At 39.8% G+C, this 25,494-nt stretch overlaps 4 protein-coding genes across 5 annotated transcripts in view; 2 read left to right on the top strand and 2 right to left on the bottom strand.

The window, feature by feature from the left end:
• gse1b (Gse1 coiled-coil protein b) overlaps positions 1-3,732 on the top strand; it is a 171,671-nt gene extending 167,939 nt beyond the window's left edge. Inside the window, exons 16-17 of the mRNA XM_067590956.1 lie at positions 32-135; positions 896-3,732. Coding sequence (XP_067447057.1) covers positions 32-135; positions 896-1,036 — 245 coding nt within the window. The 3' untranslated portion in view covers positions 1,037-3,732. The remainder of the gene's footprint in view (positions 1-31; positions 136-895) is intronic.
• Positions 3,733-4,391: 659 nt separating this feature from the next.
• Positions 4,392-9,796, bottom strand: gins2 (GINS complex subunit 2). Its single transcript, XM_067591012.1, has 5 exons — positions 9,622-9,796; positions 7,047-7,161; positions 5,682-5,781; positions 5,399-5,525; positions 4,392-4,899 (listed from the first exon to the last, which is right to left on the bottom strand). Exons 1-5 carry the CDS (start codon positions 9,709-9,711, stop codon positions 4,771-4,773), a joined length of 561 nt encoding a protein of 186 aa, XP_067447113.1. The 5' UTR covers positions 9,712-9,796; the 3' UTR covers positions 4,392-4,770.
• A 1,655-nt stretch (positions 9,797-11,451) lies between these two features.
• Positions 11,452-21,877, bottom strand: emc8 (ER membrane protein complex subunit 8). The gene is made up of 5 exons (XM_067590995.1): positions 21,116-21,877; positions 20,059-20,135; positions 19,863-19,932; positions 13,102-13,196; positions 11,452-12,924 (listed from the first exon to the last, which is right to left on the bottom strand). Exons 1-5 carry the CDS (start codon positions 21,326-21,328, stop codon positions 12,765-12,767), a joined length of 615 nt encoding a protein of 204 aa, XP_067447096.1. The 5' UTR covers positions 21,329-21,877; the 3' UTR covers positions 11,452-12,764.
• Positions 21,878-21,934: 57 nt separating this feature from the next.
• On the top strand, positions 21,935-25,106 carry cox4i1 (cytochrome c oxidase subunit 4I1). 2 transcript variants are annotated; one of them, XM_067591026.1, is made up of 5 exons: positions 21,935-22,047; positions 22,904-22,980; positions 24,164-24,328; positions 24,500-24,631; positions 24,783-25,106. In XM_067591026.1, exons 2-5 carry the CDS (start codon positions 22,905-22,907, stop codon positions 24,917-24,919), a joined length of 510 nt encoding a protein of 169 aa, XP_067447127.1. In that variant the 5' UTR covers positions 21,935-22,047; position 22,904; the 3' UTR covers positions 24,920-25,106. The 2 variants fall into 2 exon arrangements, with proteins under 2 accessions (XP_067447127.1, XP_067447136.1); XM_067591035.1 differs by having other exon boundaries at positions 21,936-22,051.
• Positions 25,107-25,494: the final 388 nt, after the last annotated feature.

Here is a 25,494-nt window from a genome sequence, read left to right as displayed (position 1 = left end):
TCCCCATTTTCTCTCACTCGGTGTCCCCCAGAGCAAAGTTTGGAGCGACAAGTGTTGCAGAACCAGTGTCGAAGACTAGAAGCTCAAAACTACAACCTCAGTCTGACTGCTGAGCAGCTGTCTCATAGCATGGGGGTAAGACACATACACTGCTGGTGTTACTGTGGCTGTGACTTCATGAGCTCTGATCTGTTTTCTTTGTATATTGTCTCTTATACTCGGGAGCAATTATTGGTTGAATGCACAAGATGTGATTTCAGGTGTGTCTCCTCACACACTTTGCATCATCTTTAAGGCCCCCCCCCCCAATTCTTTTTTTGTCCTTCATAATATATACTCTACTGTATGTACACAAGGTGAACAAAATAGGTTCAAACAAGCCAAAGTGCATCAATTGTGAGTTTCACAAAAAGTTCGAAAGCTTATAATGTGGCAAGAGAAGCAGTCCTGAAAATCATGAAAACATACATTATCCTAAACATTAAGTACTGGGGGTCAGGAGGTACCCCACTGTCTAGACATTTTGCTTGAAATATTTCCTTAATCCAAAATGATAATGTTTCCATATAAACTGCTAATTAAATTCAATAATGGTTTCATGGACACCAGGAAAAAGTGAATGTTCATCCTTGGCTTCCCAAGTCTTCAGATCTCAACATCACTGAGCCTGAAAAATGATTAAATATCTCATCCAGCTCAGGATATGAATGACAGCAATCCAAAGCATCACACTATTCTTTATTCTTCTGACATTGTGTTTTCCCCTTTATTTTGTCCAACCCTTGAATTTATGTCTAGTACCTGAGGTCACCCTCTCATTGTCGTGTTGAGTGTGAGTGTTTTTGTGTTAACTTAGTATTTTGTGTCTTCCCTCCCTGCTACCCTGGCTGTGTAGGAGCTGATGTCCCAGAGACAGAAGCTGGCAGTGGAAAGGGAGAAGCTGCAAGCAGAGCTGGAGCACTTCAGGAAGTGTTTGACGCTGCCACAGACACACTGGCCGAGAGGAGGCCATTACAAGGGCTACCCTCCCAGGTGACCCCGACATGCCCACCTGATGGCCCCCAGGCCTCCAGCCACCTCCCCTTTCAGACTGACACCCAGAGTTTATTTTTCATGGCCTGGTCCACATGGCTCCATGGAGGAGAATATGGCTGGCTAGATAAGATGAATGGATGAATGAATGAACTGAATGAATGGATAGATGGATGTTAGATGAATGCACAGCAGACAGGACCATACAGTGAAGGACAGGCAGTCTTTGGATTGTGGCCAGCCAGGGACTGCGCCACAAGCCACTAATGTGTGCCAATGTAGCCAACCACGAGATCAGCGAGAGTGTGGGGCAGGAGCACCTGAAGATCAACTCACACACAAAAATACACACACATGCACCTGCTTTGCACACATTCTTCAGTCCCTGCTGCTCTATTGTTCAGTCTCTGCATCCCTCACCGCCACAGCCACACAGACAATCCTGCCAATGAGGGAGCAGCTACCCCAGGAGGGGTGTCGTCAAGAGACTTTGAACGCTCCAAATCTCCAAACGAATGCTTCTGGCCAGTCGAGACTGATTTTATCACAGCGGCCACAAGAGCTTTTGAACTGGAAATGCACTTAAGAATAAAAGCTGAAGAACTACCTGGTGGTACTGTGTTACAACAAAGAACTGTTCAAATTAGAGAAGAACTTAGAAAATGCACATTTTTGGAAAGAATTAAGGAAATGTTTTATTTCGAAATAGAAAATTTGAGAATAAGAATTTTAAAAGGTGCTTCAGCCTTGTATTGTACATAATATGAAGACTTAAAAGAATTTTGTATGTTTTTATTACTTTAATCATTGTTCTTTTAAAAGAAAAAGCCTGCCATTTTTATATGTTTATGCTTTTGGGTTGGAAAAGAAAGCCTTGCTTTTAGTGTTTGTACTGCTGCTGGCCAGAACAGCTCATTTTGAGACATTTAACAGAGTGAGAGAAAACAGGACACACTCCTCGTCTTACTCTTTCCTGGCACTGCGCAGCTGAGACCCAGCCACAGCCACCTCCTCTGGCCTCTGAGATCAGCAAAGCTTACTTAGAGGTCCTGTTAGACATGGCTCCTGCCCTCTCATCCACCTTCCTTTCACAGCAACATGTGTCCGCCTGTTTTAACGCCCATTTCAACAACTCCTCTGTTCAGCTCCTCTCAAAATGTTTCACTGCTGCTGGCTTTGACTAGTTAGCTTGTGAAACTCTCATACAGACACCAGTTGAGATCCACAGTGACAGTTTTTTTTTTGTTTTTTTTTTTACTTTGGTCACTTGACTTACTTGACTATTTTGTATAGACATGAAGAGTCTTTAAAAGCAGCCAGCTGATGTAACTGGTTCTTAATGCTTTATCCTACCATTGGACCTTCACTTCACTTTCTATGATATTATACAGCATCAGACTCAAAAAACACAACGGTTTGCATAAAGTTACGCCTTACAAGATCAAGCCCTTATCAGCAGCCATGAGAGGATATAGTGCCAAACTGAAAAACAAACAGTAGCATTTTGGATTCTTAATTTTAAATTAAGTTGCAATTAATTAGCCAAACAAAAAAAAATTGAACCAGAATGGCCATCTTCCACTGCTGAACACCTTTGACCACACACATTATCCTTCCTGCTGTTCCCAGTTTTTTAGGACCCTAATTATCCAAAGTTGCCAACGTGTTATAAAGAACATCTGGAAATCACACAAATAGAAGATTCAAACTGGGCATTTCATAGTTCATATAAAATCAGATAGGTTTGCTTTCCCTGGCCTCATACCTGTTTACAACCTCTGTCTGCCACCTCATCCTCATCTTATTTTGATTTTCTACCCTGTAACTCATGTCTCCTCATATGGTTGTAGGTGCAATTGGAATATCCAAAATAAAAACCTACAAGGTGTATAGATCATTGAATTGAATTGAATTGAATTGAAGGGGTTTGACTCAAGCTGCACGAATTATGATTGGTTGGTCTGAAAAGGAGTGAGGAATATCAGTTAAAAAAAGTTAAAAGAATACATTTTTAAAATGTGCAAGAACTTAATGTATAAAAATAGCTAAGACTGAAGCACAACTACTCCCCATATACAGTATATCAATTACAAGTGCCTCAAAATTTTGGGAGCATGTGAATGAGTTGCAGTTGCCCACATGAGCATCCTACACATAACATCAGTGATCAGGGACTTGTTGCTATATGCAACAAGCAGTATGACATTTTATCAAATCAACTTGTCTCACCCCTTTCAAATGTGTTCAAGTTAAGAAGAGCTGACACAGAATTCCTTTATCTAAATGCATTTAGAAAAAAAAAAAATCGTTCAACCTTTTTTTATAATTGAGGCCCAAGCCAGTTAAGAGGATTAGAGGGATACAGAGCGTACTCGTTTTCACAGAGTAAAGGGGAGCCAGGAGTTGGTTTATAAGGGAGCATGCACGCTGAGCGAAGCCGCCAATGAGCTGAGGAGGAAGGTGCAGTACAGTGAGCCCCTTACGCAGCCTCCCTGTCTCCAACCCATGCACGCCCATGCAATAGCCCCATTACTCAGTGGAGGATGTCTAGATGCTGTGAAAATCCTGTTTTTAAAATGTACTTGTTTGAATTCATTGTAATGTAATATATTCTTTGTTGAATGTAGTAATTAGGTATTTATGAATATATGGCTGTGATTTCAGACAAAAAAGAAAATAAAATATTTCAAAAATGTTAAATATCATTTTTGTCTGTGGGTACTGGGAGGGTAGAACACCAAAATCATACATGTATGTTGAACTAATACATAAAATACATAGACCATTATTCCTGAACTATTCCCTGTAAAGACTCTTCATAGATTATATCACATGTGGGTGTCCTTCCATGCCAAGATGTGTATTTTAGGTTTTAGAAATAGTTTATTCATTGCTCTCTGACCTCAGAGCTGGAGTTGGTCCTGGGATGCAGCGCTGCAGCTCTCCACTCCTAAATATTAAGGATGGGTCAAATGAAGGGCAAGTTTCCTTACAGGAACCTAAAGTGTGACTAAGATTAGATTTTCACAAATGTTATGAAAATAAAATCAGGAATCCTTTGTACTGTTTGCCCTTACAGAACAGTATCACTTCTTTATTTATTTTTGCTTATGTCACTATGACTTGCCCTGTATACTAAATGTGAAAATCTCAGGTTCGTTTTTCCTTTTCTGTAACATGTTAATATAGCTAGCTAGCCCAGGAAGGAGGTTTGCATAGACTTTCTTCTACTACAGCTTTGGAACTGAACCTGCACAACACCAGTCACCCAAAACACTGAAATATTCAGAAGTATCACACAAATTATGACAAATCGACACAATAATTAAAAATAATCAAAGATTTTAGGGAAAAAAACATTAGAAAAGAGAATATATTTATTATGTCACATATTAACACATACAAACATGGCTGTTTGTCGCTGTTTAAAGTACAATGAGCATCCTAACTTAACTTATTACATTAAATACAGACATATTTCAAACAGCAGATACATATTAACCCTTGATGCTTTTAATATGTACGGATTAAAGAATGTCTCCCTCAGCAAAAATATAACCCCTTAAAAATGCTGAGTAATTAAGAGCCATTAACAGGAATCTTATGACTCAATTTAAGTCTTTTCGGTGATGAGCCTGGTCAGTCAGCACACACCTCAGTGTGAGGCTGTTACTCCAGCCTTCCCAAACTCCTGGGACTGGAGCTTTAAACCTGTTCAGCAGGCCTTGATCTTGTTAATCAATAGTCCATGAACTGTCCTTTACTGGAGCCAGGCTGCAGATTGGAGCGTAGTTTGTACATGCAGTTGAGAGAATCAAGAAGGAACGCTCGTATGGTGTTGATCTCCATCAGAGTCAGGTTGTCCAGCTGTAGAGGAAAGGAACAACGTGAGATGGGAGACATGCTCGGTTTTCAACATAAAAGTAAAAATATGCTCTTTCTCTAATGAGTGCTGTGAACGCTTGTTCTCAGATCAACTTGTCAACTTAATACGACAGCGAAAATGGAAGAAAAAGAAGCAGTGGCGCCACAAGATGAAGGAATAAAAGGATAATCCCAATTATTTTGCAAGACAATGCGACCCTGACTGTTGGTCCTTTTGATTAAGAAACAACACTTTTTCATCACTTGAAGATGCTCTCTGGAGTGGAAAAATATTTCCCAAGCGCTGCATTTTTCCTCAATTTCAGTATCATTACATTTCAACTACAGCACAACTTTTTAACTCACTTCTTAGCAGTAAACAACAACAATTCCTCCAACCCAGCAGAGAGACACACAACCAAAGCAGCAGTGGGCATTTGAAATGAGATTATAGAGATATGTAACTATATTGCAAAATATCCCGTTCAGCGTACAGCGTTACCTTGGCATGAGCCTCTTGCTGACTGATGAAGCTGTCGGCAGAGAGGCGGAGTTTGGCAATTCGTGTGTCCCAGATGTCTTTCACCAGCGTACGGATCTCATCTGCTTTAGGGATGTTGTCAGACGCGCTACAGAAAACACACAACACATCATGTAAGGTTAGGTAGAGGGCAACACACACAGATTTCAAAGGAACATCTTCACAAACTGTTTAATCACTACAAACACCATCAGAACATTAAGATGAGATGCCCTCTCTCTGCACGGGGTTTTGTATGACTCACTGGTTCAGTAGCAGTTTGGTCAGCTCCATGTAGTAAGGACTGGGAACGGGTGTAAAGGCATCCTCTTTCCTCTCAAGATCTCGCATCTCCTCCAGTTTCTCTGCGCATTAGAGCAAGGTGTCAACAGCAGGCAAGTCACAAACAGTAACCGAATGACCCAAATTGCCAGACATCAGTAGAAATGTCAATAACTCTCAGATGTGCCTGTCATAGAAGGTCCAGTTGCAGTATTTTCAGCATCTTCTGCTAAAGATCTCCAGGCTTTCTCTCTGCATTGCTGGATGATATTATTATGACTCATAAAGGAGGAATGATGTAGGACAAACACTCTGAAGGCTAGCAAATGTCTAGATTTTTGTTAGTGTCAACAACTTGAATGAACCATCTGTGCAGCTAATCCTTATGTGCCATAGATCTCTATGATGAACATGAGAAATGTAGTTTCTCACTAATCCTTCCCAAACTGTACTGCTGCAGCTGCAAACACTCGAACCAAATGTTTATTCATTTGCAGCCGTAAATAGTCTGCAACAAATGCACTGTTTACTGTTGTTTGAGTTCCTAACAACCACAGTAACAAGCTGCTTCAGAAAATGATTTAGCCTTTGAAAACAGGTTAACAAGTACAGTTTCATTTTTTTTTTTTTTTTAAAGATTTACATCTTGAGTAGGAATGTTCTTGGGGCTGAGTCCCAAAGAAAGGGAAGTCAGAGAGTATTGAGACACGGACTAATGTGTTGTTTGGTTTTGTCTTTTCATGGGATTTGTTGACAATAAAACACGGCAGCCTGAAGGTGCCAGCACCCCATTCAGTAATCCCCAAACAAGTCTGAGGACTGTTGAACAATACACTGAACTTTGTAAAAGAAGAATAACATTAGAACTAAATTGCCTGTGCAAACTAAAGAAAGATCACGTCATTGAACTGCCTACTTCTGATTCTGGATGGATGTCTTTAATCCGATTTTTGCCACAAATCTCTACTAATGCAAACATGGAATAAATAATCTCAGGTGATACATTTTTTTTCAGCATTTATGAACTTATTTTTGAGCAGTTGATTTTGTGTATCGGCATGTGAAAGCTGTGAAGACGCAGGATGTGGTTTAACCACTATCAGAATGCTACTGATAATGATGATAAAAATAAGATTGTTGTGTGGCAAAGCATTAACCAAACAAGCAGAAGTTTATTTTAGGAAACATTAAAGAGAAGTGTTGAGGGAAAAGAATTTAACAGGTTAACTGCTTCAATTTAAGTTTATAGTAATCCTCTAACCTTGAAAAGATCCAATCAACAAAGCCAGTAAGTTGAAATAAGTCAAACATCTGCATGTTTTGCGTATGTGGAGGATTTAAATCTTACCAACTTCCATCCACTCAGGAGGAATAACTCTACATTTCTGTCTCTGTTTCAGGTTGAGAGCCAGCCACACAGGAACATCAACGGGTAGTCCAGGGTTGAAGGGACCCAGGTCGCCCTGAGGCACAAACACACACATTCATGTTATTGTGCAACACAACAACAGTTCACATACCTGACTCTACTGTCATTAGCATGCAGACATTATCATGTGTAGATTACAGGTGGTGGTTTGGTTTTACAGTTTTAATTAAAGCTGCAAGCAGCGTTGAACAGGCCCTTGCACCCTTGCGCACGTCGGGCCACGGCGCAGTCAAAGGGCTTCTGTCACGGGCATGTAGATGTCTTCAGACCCGGGCTATTTTCAGACAGTGCAAGAAGGAGATAAACATCACTTCCTCTGTCCACTATTTTGCCTGCTGCTGGGGCTGCGTTGCTGCAGTTTCATAGGGGGAGCTATTCAGCCAGTTTGCATCACTGACTGAATATTGTCATGTGGACGTGTTCAGGCCGGGACTCTTATCAAACATGCAAAGTTTGGGGCAGAGTGGAGCATTTGCACTAAAGTTATAGCAATTTCCTCTGTCATGGCCAAACATCAAAACTCAACGCCACGCCACTGCCACACGCTTCAACCATAACTAAATTATAGCATATTAGGCACATAACCACCACCCTCCGCTTCGGACTGTAGACCAAATATTAAATCCTACACATCAATCCTGTCTGTCTAATAAATTCAAAAAAACCCAAAAAAACTGCTGCTCCATCCACTTGGCAGGTTCATTAAAGTTTTAATGCTGAGCTCTGGAACTCTAGTCTTCCTCAGTTCTTCCCTCATATATTGTCTTTTTTGACCATACATAGTACAATCTATGCTTGCATGTGTAATAGTTTCCTCAGCCAAGTGGGAAAAAATATGTGCATATATCGACAATCGCCAAAAATGACAGTCAAAAAGTAATCATGTTAAATAACCGTGATGTAAATATTGAGCAAAAATAATTGTGATTATGCTTTTTGCCATAATCAAGCACCTCTAAAGAGAACATAAATTTTAATTTACATACACACACACACACAAAGCATTTAAATATGTACGTGATAAACTGTTGTCTTTAATAAACAGTTACTTGAACATTTTTCAGTGTGCTCCTAAATTTCTGTGTGCTCCTAATTTTTTTCATTTAGGAACACAAGTACTCCTCGACAAAAAAGTAAGCATTGAACACTGCTGTCAGATGTGTAGAGACAATAAGTAACTGCAGCTGGACACAGAAAAATACCCATATATTTGAATGGAGAGTGTGAGTGAACCGCTAGGTGCTCAGGCCCTAATAAAGGAAAAACTGCAGTACAGAGCTACAAATTTTAGTTTTGATTTTATTCTTCTGCAGCACTTTATCACTAAACTGTCACTCTCACTCCATTTTTTCCCCTTCCCCTCATAGGTCATCCCCACTACTGAATTATACATATAAGACTCATAATTATAGTAAAATAAATGATAATAACACCAAACTTCATACAAAGTTTGTATATATTGTACTGTGTGTATATAGACCTTTCTGCTGTATCCTTCAAAAATCTGCTGCATTTAACCGTGACGTCACTTTCCTCCCTCCTTCACCCTCTCAGCTGGAGAGCAGGATTTCAGAGTAGTCTTCTTATGAAATATCCTCATAAATCCAATGACTATGGCCAAATCTTACAGTAAACATCATAGTTTAGAAGGAATTTTCGTCGCGAATCCATTGATCCAGGTTTGAAAGTGGTCTGACTTATAGTTTAGACGTCAGACGCCTCAGTTTGGCACAAAGTCCATGCCCAGAGATTGCCTTCCCATCGGTTTATATTGTAAGGTGTGATGTGGCACTCCAACTTTCGGAGCTTACAAAATCTAAACCGTTTGAGTTATTACAAAGTTTTTAATAACTTTTACTCAGCACAGTGTGATAAGTCATGTATTAAAGTTTGAAGCCGATACCATTAACGCCCTAGATAGATAGCATTTGATCGGGGTCAAAAATTGGCACAAAGTCATACTTTCATGGGTGAATTGAGGACTTCCTGTTGGATTTAGGTCAGGGGTGTCAGCGTATGATTTGTAGGTCTTGTTGAGACGAATACTTGAGTTTTGGTTTGATCTCTCTACGACATTCCTACAAGCCGTGGCGGCCATTTTAGATACATGGGTGGCGCTATAGAGCAAATTTTGGCACTTTGGGGGATACTTTTTACATTTTACCAAATTTTTCACCAGACCTGATGTACGTGCCAAATTTGGTGAGTTTTTGAGCATGTTTAGGGGGTCGAATTTAGGGTTGAAGTGGCGGATTAATAAAGAAAGAAAGAAAGAAAGAAAGAAAGAGAGAAAGAAAGAAACAAACAAATAAACAGAACAGATACAAGAGGGTTTCGCCCCTTTGGGGACCAGGCCCTTACTAAAGCTACTGGCCCATACAGCCAGGCTAATGTGGCTACCGCTATGTAAAGCTATCAGTATCTGCTCTAAAGCGACGTTGAAACGTGTAAAGAAATGTTACTTGGTCCAGACAAATACAACCGACTCACTTACCCCGATCAAAAAGATCTTGTCTAGACTGAAATTTGGTATTATCTTCACCATTTCTTTCTCGGCGAGGAACTCAACCTCCGAGGGATCCATAACTGTCTGTTAAACGACGCACAGTTACACTATTTTGTTTCTTCTCCCTCTGTAACCTTACCCTCACATCCACACTGCCAAATGTTCCCGCGCTGCAGGCTGCGTCAAACGACAAGGAAGACACACACACACGGGAGAGGACGGCGTCGTCATCAACGGGTTACGTGATATCGCGCGAGGGGCACCCTGTAATGTTTTGAGTCGACTTATGACCTATTTCGGTGTCTTTGTATGTAATATTCACACTTAGTACGGCTGGATCTTACGAAAAAAATCTGTATTTCAATTTAATCACTATTTGGTTTCCGCGTTCGGGTCAGATGGGATATGACGACACAGTCCACTCCGTGAATTTTCGTCTTGCCTGGTACGTAAGGAAGAAGCGCGTCTGCGTCACGTGACAGCGCCAACAATTGCCGTTGATATCCACAAGGTGGCGATATTTTTCAATGATAAAGGTACTCTACTGTGGGTACTTTGCAGTGACATCAAGTAAACAATTGTCATTTCTGCACTTGCGACATCTTGCTTGCTGTAGTTCTCGTAAGTATTTATTTGTTTTACACAGTTAGCTGGCAGAAGCCATACTAAGCAGTTGTGGAAGTATTCAAATTCTTTACTTAAAGCCCCCCACCACTCAAAAATGTATAATGAAAAGTGCCAGATTTAGTTTTTCCACAAAAAAGTTAAATTATCCTGTTAAAATCTTTAAAATGACATCTACTTCTTCTCCCTCATTAAATATTCCAGAATCAAGAAATATGCAAATACATTTCATCTCAAAAGTTTAAGTGCAGGACACAAGATGTTTCTTACTTCACTGTAAAGTCAGTTCTCAGTGTTTGTGCACTGGAAGCTTCAAGTTTCCACGTCACACTTGTCTAAATTGAGTATTGGACCAAAATTAGCTTCCAAACTATTGATGATGTCACAAATCATGCTTGCAGGTCAACCCCTTAAAATCAGATTTTCAATGTGCACAGAGAAACTTTCCACTTCCAGCAGATGAATGTGAAAACAGGCTTCTAGTGTCAAACTCTGCACACACATCAATCTGCACAGTGAAGCTCAAACATTCAACTATAGGAACAAGAAGAAAAATACAGTTCAGTTAAAGTTGTGTAAATACAAGCATGATTTGTGACTTCACACGTAGCTTGGAGTCCAGTCATGATCCAACATGCAACCTTATACAGGTGTGAACTGAGAATGGACTTCTCAGGGAAGCAGGACACATCTTGTGACTAGTTCTTACACTCTGGAAATGAATATTTGCATATTTAGAAATTGTGGGTTTTTGAATGAGGGAGAAGGAGTTGTAATTTCAGTTGTAATTTCAAGAATCTATAACTAAGTAATTGAAATATTTTTGTGAAGAAAACATTACCAGTGGGTATTTTTGTGTTTTATGTGGTAATGTGTAAACAGTTGTTCAACATGGGGCCAGTTTTAACTGCTTAATCCATTACTGGCAATGATTACATTATGTTTTATATGTTGATTATTTTATCTTCAATGTAGCTTGTAACAATTACTTTCAAATAAATGTAGTGGAGTAAAAGTACATGTAGTCTACCTCTTTCATGTAGTGTAGTAGAAGCATAAAGTAGCACAAAATGGAAATAGTCAAGTAAAATACAAGTACTTGAAAATTGTACTTAAGTACAATACTTGAGTAAATGTACTTAGTGACTTTCCACTGCTGGTATTAAGAGAGACAAGCAATATCAAGATACAGTATCGTTTGGTTAACAATGTATATTATTCAAAAGCGCCATTAATGCAACTCTTAATTAGGCATTTTTAATCCATACAAAATGAAACCAAAAAAAGCTGCAGCCTTGAAGCTGGTATGCAACCGTTTTCAAATTTTTATCCCTTTTGTCAACTGCTAATGCAGCGATATAAGACACCTAGCAAAATACTTTTCTAACTGGCATAAAATGAATCTAACAAAGACTTGGATAATTTCAAAAGTTTTCATTGTACATTCAGTTCATAAAATTTCTGTAAAAAAATGTCCACACAATTATTTAAGTATTTAGCTCTTACTGATGCATTCTAATCTCAAATACAAAGATAGTTCTGTATGCTTACATTAAGTATTTCAATATTTAATATTACTTATTAGATTTAGAGTGCTCAATTAAGTATAAATAAATACTATTACCTAGTTCTTAAAGCAGATATCCAACATAAAACAAAATTCACACATCCCTGTCATCTGATTCTCTGTAGATTTCTGAGCAAATCTTCCAGAACAATTAAGAGCCGATATTCTAACATACTGTAGATCATCTACAAAGTCATTCTGAAGTGCACCAGTGACAATAACATGAGTCATGCATTACAGAATTGTGTTAGTATTATTAATATAAAAGTCAAAACTCGTCATTGCTGGTGCAACTACAGAAGGACTTGAAATGCAGTCCACTAACACAAAACTTAAAGATCCCTGTTCTAATATCATCTGTTTGTTCTTTTCATGACAGTGTTGCATTAAGTTTTCCACAAACATGTACAGATTACAACTTTGTATGTGAATGTTGTTTCAGGGCTCAGTACAAACTAGAAATTTAATAAACATGTACCCTTAATCATATCTCAGTAGTAAAATCATCACCTAAAAGTTTCAATAATTTAGTAGTTTATCGCTGTATGGCTACTGGCCGTAAAATGATAGAAGGAAAAAAAACTTGATCCAATACTAGATTTTCACTTTATGCGCACAACTATGAAGAAACACAGACCATTGCAAAAAAAAAAAAAAAAAATTAAGTTGCATTCAAAAACATAATTGCCTTCTTCACCTCAGTATCACCTTGTAAAGGTGAACACATACCAACAGTGCACATATGGCGCTTGCCCTTGAGAGATTTTGGCCTTAATGGTCAGTGCTCCGCAAGTTCTCGACGATATGAGAGCCCGTCTGATGGAACAAAGACTATGTGTTCAGCATTTTGTACTTCTATGCTACACATTAAGTAGCATCATGCATGCTGAAATGGCAGCAATTTGTGTATGTGTGTCCGTGGTGCTCCAGACTGAGGGTCTTAGCACAGATCCAGGACGGACTTGTTGATCACAGGGTTGGTCCAGTCGTTCCTTAGATCATCCAAGTGATTGTCAAAGTCAATCAAGTTCTCGTAAGACCTGCCCTCTAACAGAGCAGATGTGATCTTCTGTGCTTCACTCCAGTCCTCAAAAGAGTCACTAGAAGACAGACAAAAACTTTAGTTTGTGATTTAAGACTTAAAACATATCTATACAATGTATGCTGTTTTTGCTGAACAGTCTAAGTTCATGCGAGAATACAGGAAGCTGTGGTTGAGGTGCACATACAGCACCTCAGTCTTGCAGTCAGATACTGCTTAGCAGAGAGACACTTACCAGGTTACTTCTCTGCTTTTCCACTTGTTTTCATGATGATCATAGATAAGCACAATGGGCTCGATACAGCTCATTTTTAATCTACTGCTGTCCACCTGGGGGAAAAAAAGAGAATTACTTGTTCTGTATTGATTTACAGGAGTGCACCAGTGTTTTTGCATGCTTTAGGGAATTTGTTACAAATTATGTATACTGTAGGAGCCATGAATGGATTAATTGAATGAATTGCAAAGTAGTAATTCTTTTGTGTTATATTTTGGTTTGTTTATTATTGCACGATCACTGGGATTGATAATCAGGTCACATGGATATGGGCGGTGGTATCCTATAGTTAATTTAAGCACCTGTTCACCTGCATGCCAGCTGGTAAGAGACAGAGGGTGAGTGGGTCGTCGTATTTTTTGCTGAACGCTGTTTTACACCTGAACGCTGTTTTACACCTGAACGCAGTGATTATTTTGAGTAGCCTATATTTTGTGAAAGTTATAATAAGTTGATCACTTTCATTAATAAAAGTTATTAAGCTACAGTTTTGATCTCAGCGAATCTTTTTGGTAGCGTGTCGGACAAACGGCAAACAAGGCCCTACCTCAGCCTCTCAGCGACTTTTACGTTGTTGCCAGTAGTCGCTACATTTTTGTCAACAAAAAACGGCATTAAAAGAAACATCACCGGATGGCGCATGGGCTCAAGGATCGATTGGACGGGGATTAAACTAAGCGAACATCGGAGGTGAATGACTGAAGAAGGCACCGGCTTTCAACTATCACGACTTCAGGAGCCGCAGTCAAAGCCAACCACAGAAGCCAGGTAGGCTTACCGGTGTTTATACGCATTAAGCTGTGTATTAATGGAAGGAATGCGGCTTGCATATTCACTGCTGTGTGTCCGCTGAGGACGACTGGCTGATTGATTACCGGTGCTGAATTATCTCCGTGATGCAAAAATAAAGAATCTCCGCTTGGTCTCTTTGAAATTGCCGCTGCGCTGTTGATGTGGAAATGTGATGTTTGCTGGATGAATTGCCTTTCGGTCTGTGGATGTGTCCTTAAATGCACAAATAATGTATTGAAAAAGTCATCGAAAAGGAACTCAAAAGAGGAAAAATGAGTCAAATAAATGCTGATGTTGCAAGTTCTCAAATGGAGTGTGGGAAAAGAAAAGTTCAACTCACCGCAAAGGCGTTGGTGAATAAAATTGAAAAGCTTCAACGGGAACGCAAAAGGACCGTGAATAAAATTAAAGGGCTCATACCACAAATGAAATCATTCATGAAAAAAAGGGAAAACGTCTCTCATGTACAACCCCTTTTAGAGAGTTTAATTCAACTTTGTGAAAATGCCAACATGTCACATAATATGTTGATTCCTTTACTCCCAGAGGATGAACAGAGGAAACAAAATGAATGGTTTTCCAGCATTGTGAAATACAGCAACACATTTAAAGGGCATGTTGAACAATGGTTGAGTGAACCAGAGGAACTGCTCCACAATGACAGTTGTGTTCAATCTGATCCTGTTGGAATCAATGAAGATGTGTCTTTTCTTCAAATAGCCGATGAACCTCAAGTAATAATGCAGGCTGCATCCATAAACATGACAGATGATATACAAGATGATGTAAAGCCAAGTGACAGTGTGTCAAATGTGGGAAGCAGAGTGTCAAGATCACAAAACTCTGCAACAGGAAGAAAGTCTGCTGCTTCTAGTATTTCTTCTGCATGTCTTAAAGCTGAGGCGGACTTAGCAGCTTTGAAGATAAGACAAAAATTATTAAAGGACAAACACGAACTGGAAGAAGAGGAGGAACGGCTACGTAAAAGGAAGGAGCAGCTTCAACTGGATGAGGAAATTGCTACACACATGGCTAAGCTAAATGTGTTCAGATCTCAGAGCATCCTAAGTGGGAAAACCTCCATAACAAAGCAATCAGATGGGATGAATTCTTATTTGGAAAAAGACAAGGAAAAACACAAACCCTCAGTGCTAAGGCAAATTCATTTATTCCACAAATGTCACAAAAGGAAATCAAATGTGATCACCTGGATACAGGAGCAAGGCCTGAGGAGAAAAATCCATCTCAGTTCTTTCATTTGAAGCCTATGTCTGTAGGGTGCCATGAACCCCAGCAACGTTCAGTGTATCGTGATGCTCAAGCAACTACACAAATGCAATATGGAAATGTGTCGTATGCAAATATGGGTCCAGAAAATGAAGACCAAAACAACATACTTGGTATTATGAGGAAGCAAAATGAAATCACTACACTGTTGATACAGCAGCAATGTCTTTCATCTTTGCCCAAGCGAGATATACCAACCTTTGATGGTGATCCATTAAAATATCATGCATTCATGAAGGCTTTTGAGGATGGTGTGGAAAGGAACACTGCGAGCCACAGTGACCGACTCTATTTCCTGGAGCAGTACACTAAGGGTCATCCAAAAGAGTTTGTTAGAAGCTGCCAGCACATTGATCCAGAGAGGGGATATGTTAAGGCTAAGGCTTTACTACAGGAGCAGTTTGGAAATGAGCAGAAGGTTGCATCTGCATACATGGAAAGGGCTCTTTCATGGCCTCCGATCAAAAATGAAGATGTAAAAGCTCTTCAAGATTACAGCTTTTTCCTCAGAGGCTGCTGTAATGCCATGGAAGAGGTGCAATACTTGCATGAGCTAGACATGCCTGCCAATATGCTGGCCATTATAAGGAAACTGCCTTACAAATTTAGGGACAAGTGGAGAACTGTAGCCTGTGAACTGCAAGAAAGGCGCAGCCAGAGAGCTACATTCATTGACATCACTAATTTCATTGAGAGACAAGTGAGAATCTTAACTGACCCAGTGTTTGGAAACATACAGGATGCTCCATCGCTGACAACAAACAAAGGTGTAAGTAAGCACAATCCACAATCTCGTTCTGGAATTAAAGGAACCAGTTTTGCTACCACTGTAGCCCCTGTGGGAAACAAAACTCAACCTGGAACCAAAGGGAAGAAACATGTTCAAACGGAAAGGGAGACATGTCTTTGCTGTGGAGGAGGTCACGCATTGGATTTGTGTCCTCAGTTGGGGAAAAGAGCACATAAAGAGAAGATTGGCTTCTTGAAGGACAATGGTGTCTGTTTTGGCTGTTTGTGTATTGGACACATCAGCAAAGATTGCAGAAAACGGATTTCCTGTGCAAAATGTGGTCTTAAACATCCAACCATACTTCACATTCCTCCAAAGGAAAGGGAATCTGACCTAGCTGAGAGGATAGCAGAGGTGTCAGTGGACAGCACTCTGGTGGCAAGTGGTCTTACTGGGGCTGGTGATCACGATTGTAAACTTCCCATAGTTCCAGTGCAAGTTAAATCCAGAAAGGGGAGCAAGATTGTCACCACCTATGCTTTCTTGGACCAAGGCAGTACAGCAGTATTCTGTACAGAGTCTCTGATGCACAAGCTTGACCTTACAGGGAAGAAGGTACATATTCTTTTACGGACAATGGGCCAAGAGAAAGTTGTGAGCAGTCACATCGTGTCAGGCCTGGAGGTAGCTGGCTTGAATGAGCAGCACTTCTGTGAACTGCCCAAGGCTTACACGCAGATGCGCATGCCTGTTCACAAAGGGAACATTCCAAGACAGAGTGATCTTCAGAGATGGCCTCATTTAAAACATGTCAATTTGCCTGAGATTGAGGCAGGGATTGAGCTGTTGATAGGGACAAATGTTTCTAAGGCCTTGGAACCATTGCAAGTAATACGCAGTGTTAATAATGGACCCTATGCAGTAAGGACAATGCTGGGTTGGACTGTGAATGGACCACTGAAAGGAGACAGTGGAGATGCAATGGACTGTGAGCAGCCAGAGTTACAAGTGAACAGAGTGTCAGTTGTGTGTTTGGACGAACTTTGGCAGCAGCAATTTAAGGCAGATTTCCCTGAATGCAGCATGGATGAACAAATTGGCATGTCAAGAGAAGATCAAAAGTTTATGGAACTGGTCACAAACTCGGCAAAGCAAGTGAATGGCCACTATCAGATCAACTTACCTCTGAGGAAAAGGGACGTTAGCATGCCAAATAATAAGAAAATCATTGAGCAGCGTGCCTTACACCTGAAGAAGAGGCTTCAGAAGGATTCCTCATTTCATGCTGATTATATGGCCTTCATGAATGACCTTGTTGCCAAAGGTTATGCTGAAAGGGTGCCTGAAGAGGATGTGGAACGTAGTGATGGCAAGGTCTGGTATATTCCGCACCATGGCGTCTACCATCCTACAAAAGGAAAGATCAGAGTTGTCTTTGACTGTGGAGCGAGTTTCCAGGGAACATCACTTAATGCTCAGCTCCTACAGGGACCAGATCTTACAAGTTCACTGATAGGAGTGGTGACCAGATTCAGAGTCTTTGTTGCCAACCGAGTCTCAGAAATTCGCAAGGCCTCACACCCTTCTCAATGGAGGTATGTTGAAACTGCAAGCAATCCAGCCGATGTTGCCTCCAGGGGTGTGAAAGTAGATACATTTCTCAAGAATGCAACATGGGTGTCAGGGCCTCATTTTCTCCTTCAACCTGAGAGTGAGTGGCCTGTCTCTCCTGACGATGCTCTTCAACTTCCATCAGATGACAGTGAGGTTAAGAAAGCTGTTGCAGTGAATGCTGTACAGGTCAGAGAGGAGGTTGATGCAGTGACTCGCATGATCCAATACTTTGACTCTTGGACCCCTCTGAGAAAGTCTGTTGCTTGGATCTTGATATTTAAGACTTGGCTCTTGTCTGTTTGTCGGAAGAGGAGACAATTGAGCATGGCTCTTGCACAGTCTGACTTGGAGACGGACCAACAAAGACGTTCATTGAAGAAAGACAGCAGAGAGGCCTTGAAGAAAGCTGAAACGGGAGATAAAGAAAAGGATTCTGGGAGGAAAGGCCCCTCCACTACTGGGGCATCAGGTCAAGCAAAGAGCTCTTCAAGAGACAGAGATGGAAAAGCTACAAAGGATGAAAAAGGAGTTGTCAGCAGTAGTAGTAACAGCAGACCTCATAACTCCTGGGTCATGGGAAGAGTCCTACAAACCTTTCCAGACAGGAGAGGTTTTGTGCGTCAGGTACGCATCAAAACAAAGAGCAGCTGCCTGGACCGACCAATAACCAAAGTCTGTCTACTACAGGAGGCCGAAGCTGGATAAGGAGTGGTTGATGCACATTGTGACACTTTGACCTCCATTTTGACTCTGATTTTGACTGACAGACATAGAGTGATGGTAAAGATCACTCTGATAAGACTATGTGCTAGTAACCTCTGGTCTTACTGACTTATGACTCATGTACAGGATCGGGAGGAAGAAAGAAGATCGAAAATGTAAAGTAAATTTATGGACTTTGATTATTGATCTTTTAGTTGCTTCATGCCTCCTATTAACATCTGCAATGTGAGTAATTATTATGTAATAACCTAATAATTAGGGGCTGGCGTGTAGGAGCCATGAATGGATTAATTGAATGAATTGCAAAGTAGTAATTCTTTTGTGTTATATTTTGGGTTATTTTGGTTTGTTTATTATTGCACGATCACTGGGATTGATAATCAGGTCACATGGATATGGGCGGTGGTATCCTATAGTTAATTTAAGCACCTGTTCACCTGCATGCCAGCTGGTAAGAGACAGAGGGTGAGTGGGTCGTCGTATTTTTTGCTGAACGCTGTTTTACACCTGAACGCTGTTTTACACCTGAACGCAGTGATTATTTTGAGTAGCCTATATTTTGTGAAAGTTATAATAAGTTGATCACTTTCATTAATAAAAGTTATTAAGCTACAGTTTTGATCTCAGCGAATCTTTTTGGTAGCGTGTCGGACAAACGGCAAACAAGGCCCTACCTCAGCCTCTCAGCGACTTTTACGTTGTTGCCAGTAGTCGCTACATATACTTTACGATACTGTTGACCATTTTGACTGCATATTATAGCATTTTCAGGTGATTGTTTCTACCACCTTTGAGGCAGTCAAGGGTGTTCATTTTTGTCTGTACATTATGAAACTTGCCTTATGTATGTAATCCATAAGTGAACTTTTTGTTGCTTTTTGTTAACAAGAGACACATTTGAAAGCACAAACTGCTTGTAGAAGTCTTTAGAGTTGACGCATGTAGGTGCTAATGGGGAGTTCCAACATCTCAAACTTGGGATTCACAACAGCCTAGAACGTACAAAACTCATATTTTACATTTTACAGTAGTCTGCAGCTAAATATCAAATCTTGTGTATTGGAGATTCCCATCAAAAAGGATGCATCACTAGGGTGACTTTTAAAAAACAATCTTGCTTTCAACTGCATTACCATACAAAAATAACATAACTAGCAGCTGTTTCTACGGTAACCACTACTGTCTTCAGGGGTGAAGGCACGTCACCCAGTGCTCACTGACATGTTTTTAATAGTTTTTGGACAACAACCAAGGTCTATGGCACAGAGGAATACAATATATCAAGCTTTGAATACACACAAAATACGTGAAAGTATGATGAGTTCATTGTTAGATTGGCTCTGCACATGAGATTTGTCGACAGTAAGAAAAATGTAGAAAATCACCAGCCTTATCCTTTAAACCAGCAGCTAGTCAGAAGAACACATTTGTTAATCTATAAATGTCAGCATGCTTTGGAAAATCAGCAAAGTCAGCACTGTGTACAGTATACAAGCACAACTTGAGGTAAATGGACAAAAAATATGCAAATCCATCAGTATAGTCCATCAACGCAACCATAATTTAGTATTACCATAACAATTGCTGCTTCACTGAAGTTCTCAGAAATCCTCGCAGCCACTTTTTCTGCAACTTGGTTGGGTCTGCGAGAGAGAAGACGAAAACATTGCGTACATCATGTATGAAGTTTAGTAGATCAGACGTCTAGAGCAGTTTGTGGCTGTTTTAATGAAACATCAGGGTGTTGGTGTCCCTTCAGTTGTCCATACCTTGAATCCTTTGTGCGCTCATTGGCTTGGTAATATCCAGCAATGACGTAATTGTTTTCTTTGCACCAAGTATCGATCTGGGATAGGAACAGGCATCATAGTCAACATAAAAAGGACAGAACAACAGCCTAAGTCAAAACAAGTTCATATTCAACAGGAGGACAAAACTACATTCAGTCAGCAGTCCGTTAGGTACACCTGCTGAAAAGAATACATTAGAGAAAATAGTTGAGACTGCACAAACATTCCCACTCCCTCAGGGAATGGTAAACATTGAATATTGTATATTTTACTTACATGATGGTTTTACTAGTGTGTTGTATGTGTACTACTAGTGTGTGTGCTACTGTGTTGAAAGTTGTCCTGTCTGTCCTGCAGTAAAGTTACATAAACCTGGCTAAAACTAAAGCAGTCTAATACAACTACCATGCAACAAATCTTTTTTTCATGATGGCTAAAATGTGTCTTTCTGTGAACTGTTTTTGAGAGGTATTGAATAGATCTGATTAACCAATTAGTTGATCAACAGAAGATTAATTGACAACTGTTATAATAACTGATTAACTGTTCGTGTGAGTCGTGTGAGTCAAATGTGAATATATGGGTAGGACAAAACAAAACATTTGAAGATATGACTTCAACATTAGCTGGGCTTTTGGAGAAATGTGATGGGTATTTTTCAATACTTTGTGACATTTTATAGACCAAACAAGTAATCAAGAAAATAATTAATTAGATTAATTGATAATGAAAATAATTATTGCAGCCCTAGTGTTGATTCCACTTCATGGTCATGTTGTAGGCTGTAGTTTGAAGTTTAACTGTGTTTTGTTAGAACTGTGTTAGAACTGTTTGTAATATAATTTGAATTGTTTGTAGTATAATAACTGTCATTACATTGCAGTACAATTATGCTGCAACAAAATCTTCCAATGACAGTTTAAACAAAAAACAGCATTTGTTGCTGCAGGACCGTTGTATTACACTGCATTAGTCTGAGCTTGGTGTACCTAATAAACTGGCAACTGGGTGTATATGTTAATAGATGCCTACTTACCAGTGTTAAAGCAACTTCTAGCATTGGTGCCAGAGCTAGAGTACCGTGGAACAGTGGCACACAGTCCACACATAAGACTGGATCATGGTGGCTGTCTTTCTTTTTCTCCTTCGTCTTTTCTGCCACCAGCAACCCGTTCACGGCGCAGTGAGGATACTTGGCAGCGTGTAAAAGCATTTTACAGTAAGCCTGACTCGTCAATTGAATAGGCATGATTATAGGGAACTTAGCAGAATCGTCGGAAAGACAGGTCCTGCCAGAGAAGCTTAGAGGCTACACGATGTGGAAGGACTGCTGCCTGCTACCGTTAGCTAATGTTACATATCATGACCCGGAGAAAAGTAGATATCTACCTCAGCAGTCACCTTACTGCCAAGATGTGTGGTTGACGCTCTGCCTTCTAGCGAGCACATGTAACCCTTTACAGTTAGCAAAAACAACGACTGTCTTTTTGTGCTAAATTAACAACTCTGTGTCACACAATCGAGCCAGACAAGCTAATCTTACTTCCACCTTCTCCACTCGTTTTCTGCTGCACCGGTGGTACCGTAAATCAGAATGGAAATACCGTAAAAAAAAAAAAAAAAACATGTCGGCTTTGGCCTAGTTTGACCCCCTGACTCGCGTATTTTTTTCCCACCCGCAATCTCCGAAGACCCGCCCCTATACTCCCTCTGATTGGCTTATACCCTGATATTTTTACTCTAACCCAACCATCTCATTCCTCATCCCTAAAGCTAACCAATCCAATCCACGAAGGAAATGAGCATTGGCCAATCAGAGGTAGAGTTGGGCGGGTCTTCACGGAATGCGGGTGCAGAAAAATATAAGGCGGTTGACACTGGTTGACACTCCTTATAACGTAACTTACGTATTTCCGTTCAGTCACGCTTCCTTTTAGACCATCGGCGGACAGAAGCAAGGAAGAGACAGTAGGTCGTATTTTCTTTTATCAACCATCTTTATAATCCTACATATATATATCGCACTTTACTACTTACTAACATTGTGATATTATATGTATGCAAAGTTGAAGTAATCCAAGGTATAATCGTCTATTCTAACCGAAATAAACACCTTTATACAAGTGACTTTGTCAAAGCCCGTCGGAGCTAGGACGGGTACTTACCGGCTAGCTGTCGTTAGCTTGTAGCAGCAGATACATGAATGCAGATGTGTTGCGCAGACAGTAAATGTTTCCGTCATTGAGCATGGACTCGTATAAACGTAATTTCAATCAGCGGGAAAGAACTGAATTGTACAGGGTTGTCTCCAAAAATAGTATTTCTGTGATTATACTTACCCGGGCGCTATGACCTTGTGTTTGCAGCTAATGCTAACATTAACCTAGCATCTCGATGTAACGATTATGCTAGACCTCTAGTTTTGACGCATTATCTTAACAGCAGTAGGTGAACTCATGTCTGGATAATTGATGAATTGTTATTAATTATATAAGAAACGAGACCTTTAAATTCCAATAATGGCATTAAGCATTTAAAATGACTGTCAACCGCTGGAAGAAAGTATCATTTTATACACTTCTGACAAATGAAGTGCCCTATAAGCAGCCTTGACAGACGGTTTGTTTGAACTGTTTTATACTTTACATACGTGGTCACCTGATGAAAGAGGAGCATTTATTATTATATTATATATTAAGGTTACAAAAGGTCTGTTGTAAGATCAAAAGATTTCAACAGAGGATTAGTAAATATGCTGACGTGTTTAATTGTGTGTAAATGTGCTGGATTGGTTTGCTTATCGCTCTATATAACATTTCCACAGAATGCTGGCCACTAGAGCCCTTAGCCTTGTTGGCAAACGTGCCATTTCCACATCTGTCTGCCTTCGTGGAGGACATGGTGAGTATCACATGAAATGACCCCATAAGGTCAACAACAGATCTTGTTTGTGCCCCATATAATCAACACTACTTTTGAAATTTGTACATAAACCATTACCTATGAGTCACTGAGATAAGCGTCTGATTCCTGGAAGATAAATCCCCAGTGACCTTTTAAATGCCCAGTGGGTTCATTTATCTCAGAATACAAATCATTGTCAAATATGTTTTTAGAGTACAAATAGGTTTTTCGATAAATATATTTAAGGTGGGGCTAGAATTTTTGGAAATAGTTTTCCTATTTTTCCCTAAAGGCACATTTCCATCCTGTAATGTGAATCTGGCAGGTGCAAGGGACCTGCTTCTGTCTCAACATAATCTGACACGTTTGCTATGTATCTGGCTGGCACTTATCTTAAGTTGGCACCCTATGTGAGTGTGCCAGTGCATAGCTGATTGAAGTGTTTGTATCTGCACAGCTTTTATTGTCAATCTGCTGCAAGCACATTGAGCTGGACTTTTACTCATCCTGATACTACAGACTACAGGTTACTTTATTTCACAGTTAATTAAAAATGCAATGCTAGACATTTATTCAGTGTTGGCATTTACCCTTTCATATATGTGGAAATATCGACTCATATTGAATTTAATGTGTATAATAAGTACTAATATGGGAAATGGAGAGGTGAGAGCATGCAGGTTTTTATCAAAACCAAACACCACACCAGCTGATTTCACAGATTAGCACATCCTCAACCAAATCTGAACAAAATTTATGTGTTTTCTTTGTTAGCTTTCATTATTATTTCGCAGAATAATAAGACAGAGTTAAGATTCAAAAATGGACTCTCACAGCAGTCTCCAGTACTTTCTCTGTCAATATTTAACAGCAGACTCTAACTAAAAATGAAACAAACTGCCTGACATAGTGTTCATACAAAAAGTGAAGCAAAAAGTCTGCTCAAATTTGACTGCTGGACCATTGATGTTTATTCACCCCAAACTGCCAATGTACCAATTATATGATAGCTGTAAGGTAACGATGCTTCTGCTGCATCAATTGTGATATTTTTGTTTTTGCATTGTGCATCGTGAGTCCAATGTTATAGGACTGCTAGGACTGCAATACTAAATTGGTGTACTACTTTTTTATCAAGAAACAAAAGATTTAATGAGCCACTCTTTGTCATCCTTGGCAGGTGTCGCAAAGGTAGAGGAATATACTCTCCCTGCCTACTTTGACAGGCGGGAGAACCCTCTCCCTGATATCTGCTATGTCCAGGCCCTGAGCCCAGAGCAGCAGTCCCTGAAGGAGAAGGAGAAGGGGTCCTGGGCTGCTCTGTCCAATGAGGAGAAGATTGCATGTAGGACTTTGCTGCACTGCAGTCTTGTTTTTCTGACATGCTCTAATGTTTGACTGTTTGTCAAATTTATTTTATTATCAGCAAATATTGTAATAATATAAAGAGTAACTTCTTAATGATTTAACTGTAAGTTTTGCACTCATCACCTAACTCTGTGTTTCCAATGTTCAGTGTACCGCATCAGCTTCAAACAGAGCTTTGCTGAGATGAACAAGGGATCATCAGAGTGGAAGTCTGTGGTTGGAGGGATGCTGTTCTTTATCGGTTTCACTGGCCTGGTCGTGCTCTGGCAGAGAAAATATGGTAAGTATGGTAAACAATAAAATGGCAATGATGTGAGATCTTACTGCTGCCTCTGTTTTTCACTTAAAAGAATGCATTTACTAATGTTGTACTATTGTTTGCTTGCAGTCTAATTAAGCACATTATTTGACACGGTGTTGTATCTTTGCAGTGTATGGAGCTGTCCCGCACACATTTGACCCTGAGTACAAAGCAAAGGAGCTGCAGAGGATGCTGGACATGAGAATCAACCCAGTGGAGGGCTTCTCAGCCCACTGGGACTATGAAAACAAACAGTGGAAAAAGTAAAGGACCCAGAGGACCATGACACATACTTGAAAATAAAGGCAGACCAACTCAATGATACAAGAATACCTATATTTCTGTACTTATCAATTGTCCACTTTACCTCAGTCTGTGCATTTTGGAAGATCACTTCCTCTTACGGTCATTGTGTATTATAGAAATAAGAATAAAAATTGTTAACCTGATAAAACCTCTCCCTCTTATCTGTGTACATTTTTCTGACTCCTATGTCAATAATGCTTTCACATTGAATTCCTGTTTCATATCAGAAATGCAGGTAAGAATGACTAGACTTGAAATTTAATCATGTTATTTAAATGTAATTGCTTATTTGGTTTTCCATCCAATATTTAATCTGATTCATAATTATTAGGATGCTCCAAGTATTCTCTTTAAAAGAAGAAAGAACTGAATGTTGATAGTAGTTTAAACATCCCCTCCAGGCATGAAAGATATTTGCTTGGATTATTAATGTGTCTAATATGGATTTTCCACAAAAAAGACCGATTACCTCATTGAAAATCCTTAAACCTACATCTCCTTCTCATGGAAAAATACAAAATGTATGTGTATGCAAA

This window comes from Thunnus thynnus, chromosome 1, assembly GCF_963924715.1.
Source record: "Thunnus thynnus chromosome 1, fThuThy2.1, whole genome shotgun sequence".
In the NCBI taxonomy this organism is placed as follows: Eukaryota; Metazoa; Chordata; class Actinopteri; order Scombriformes; family Scombridae; genus Thunnus; species Thunnus thynnus.
Note: the sequence above shows the minus strand (reverse complement) of the source record. Positions and strands in the feature narration are given on the sequence as shown.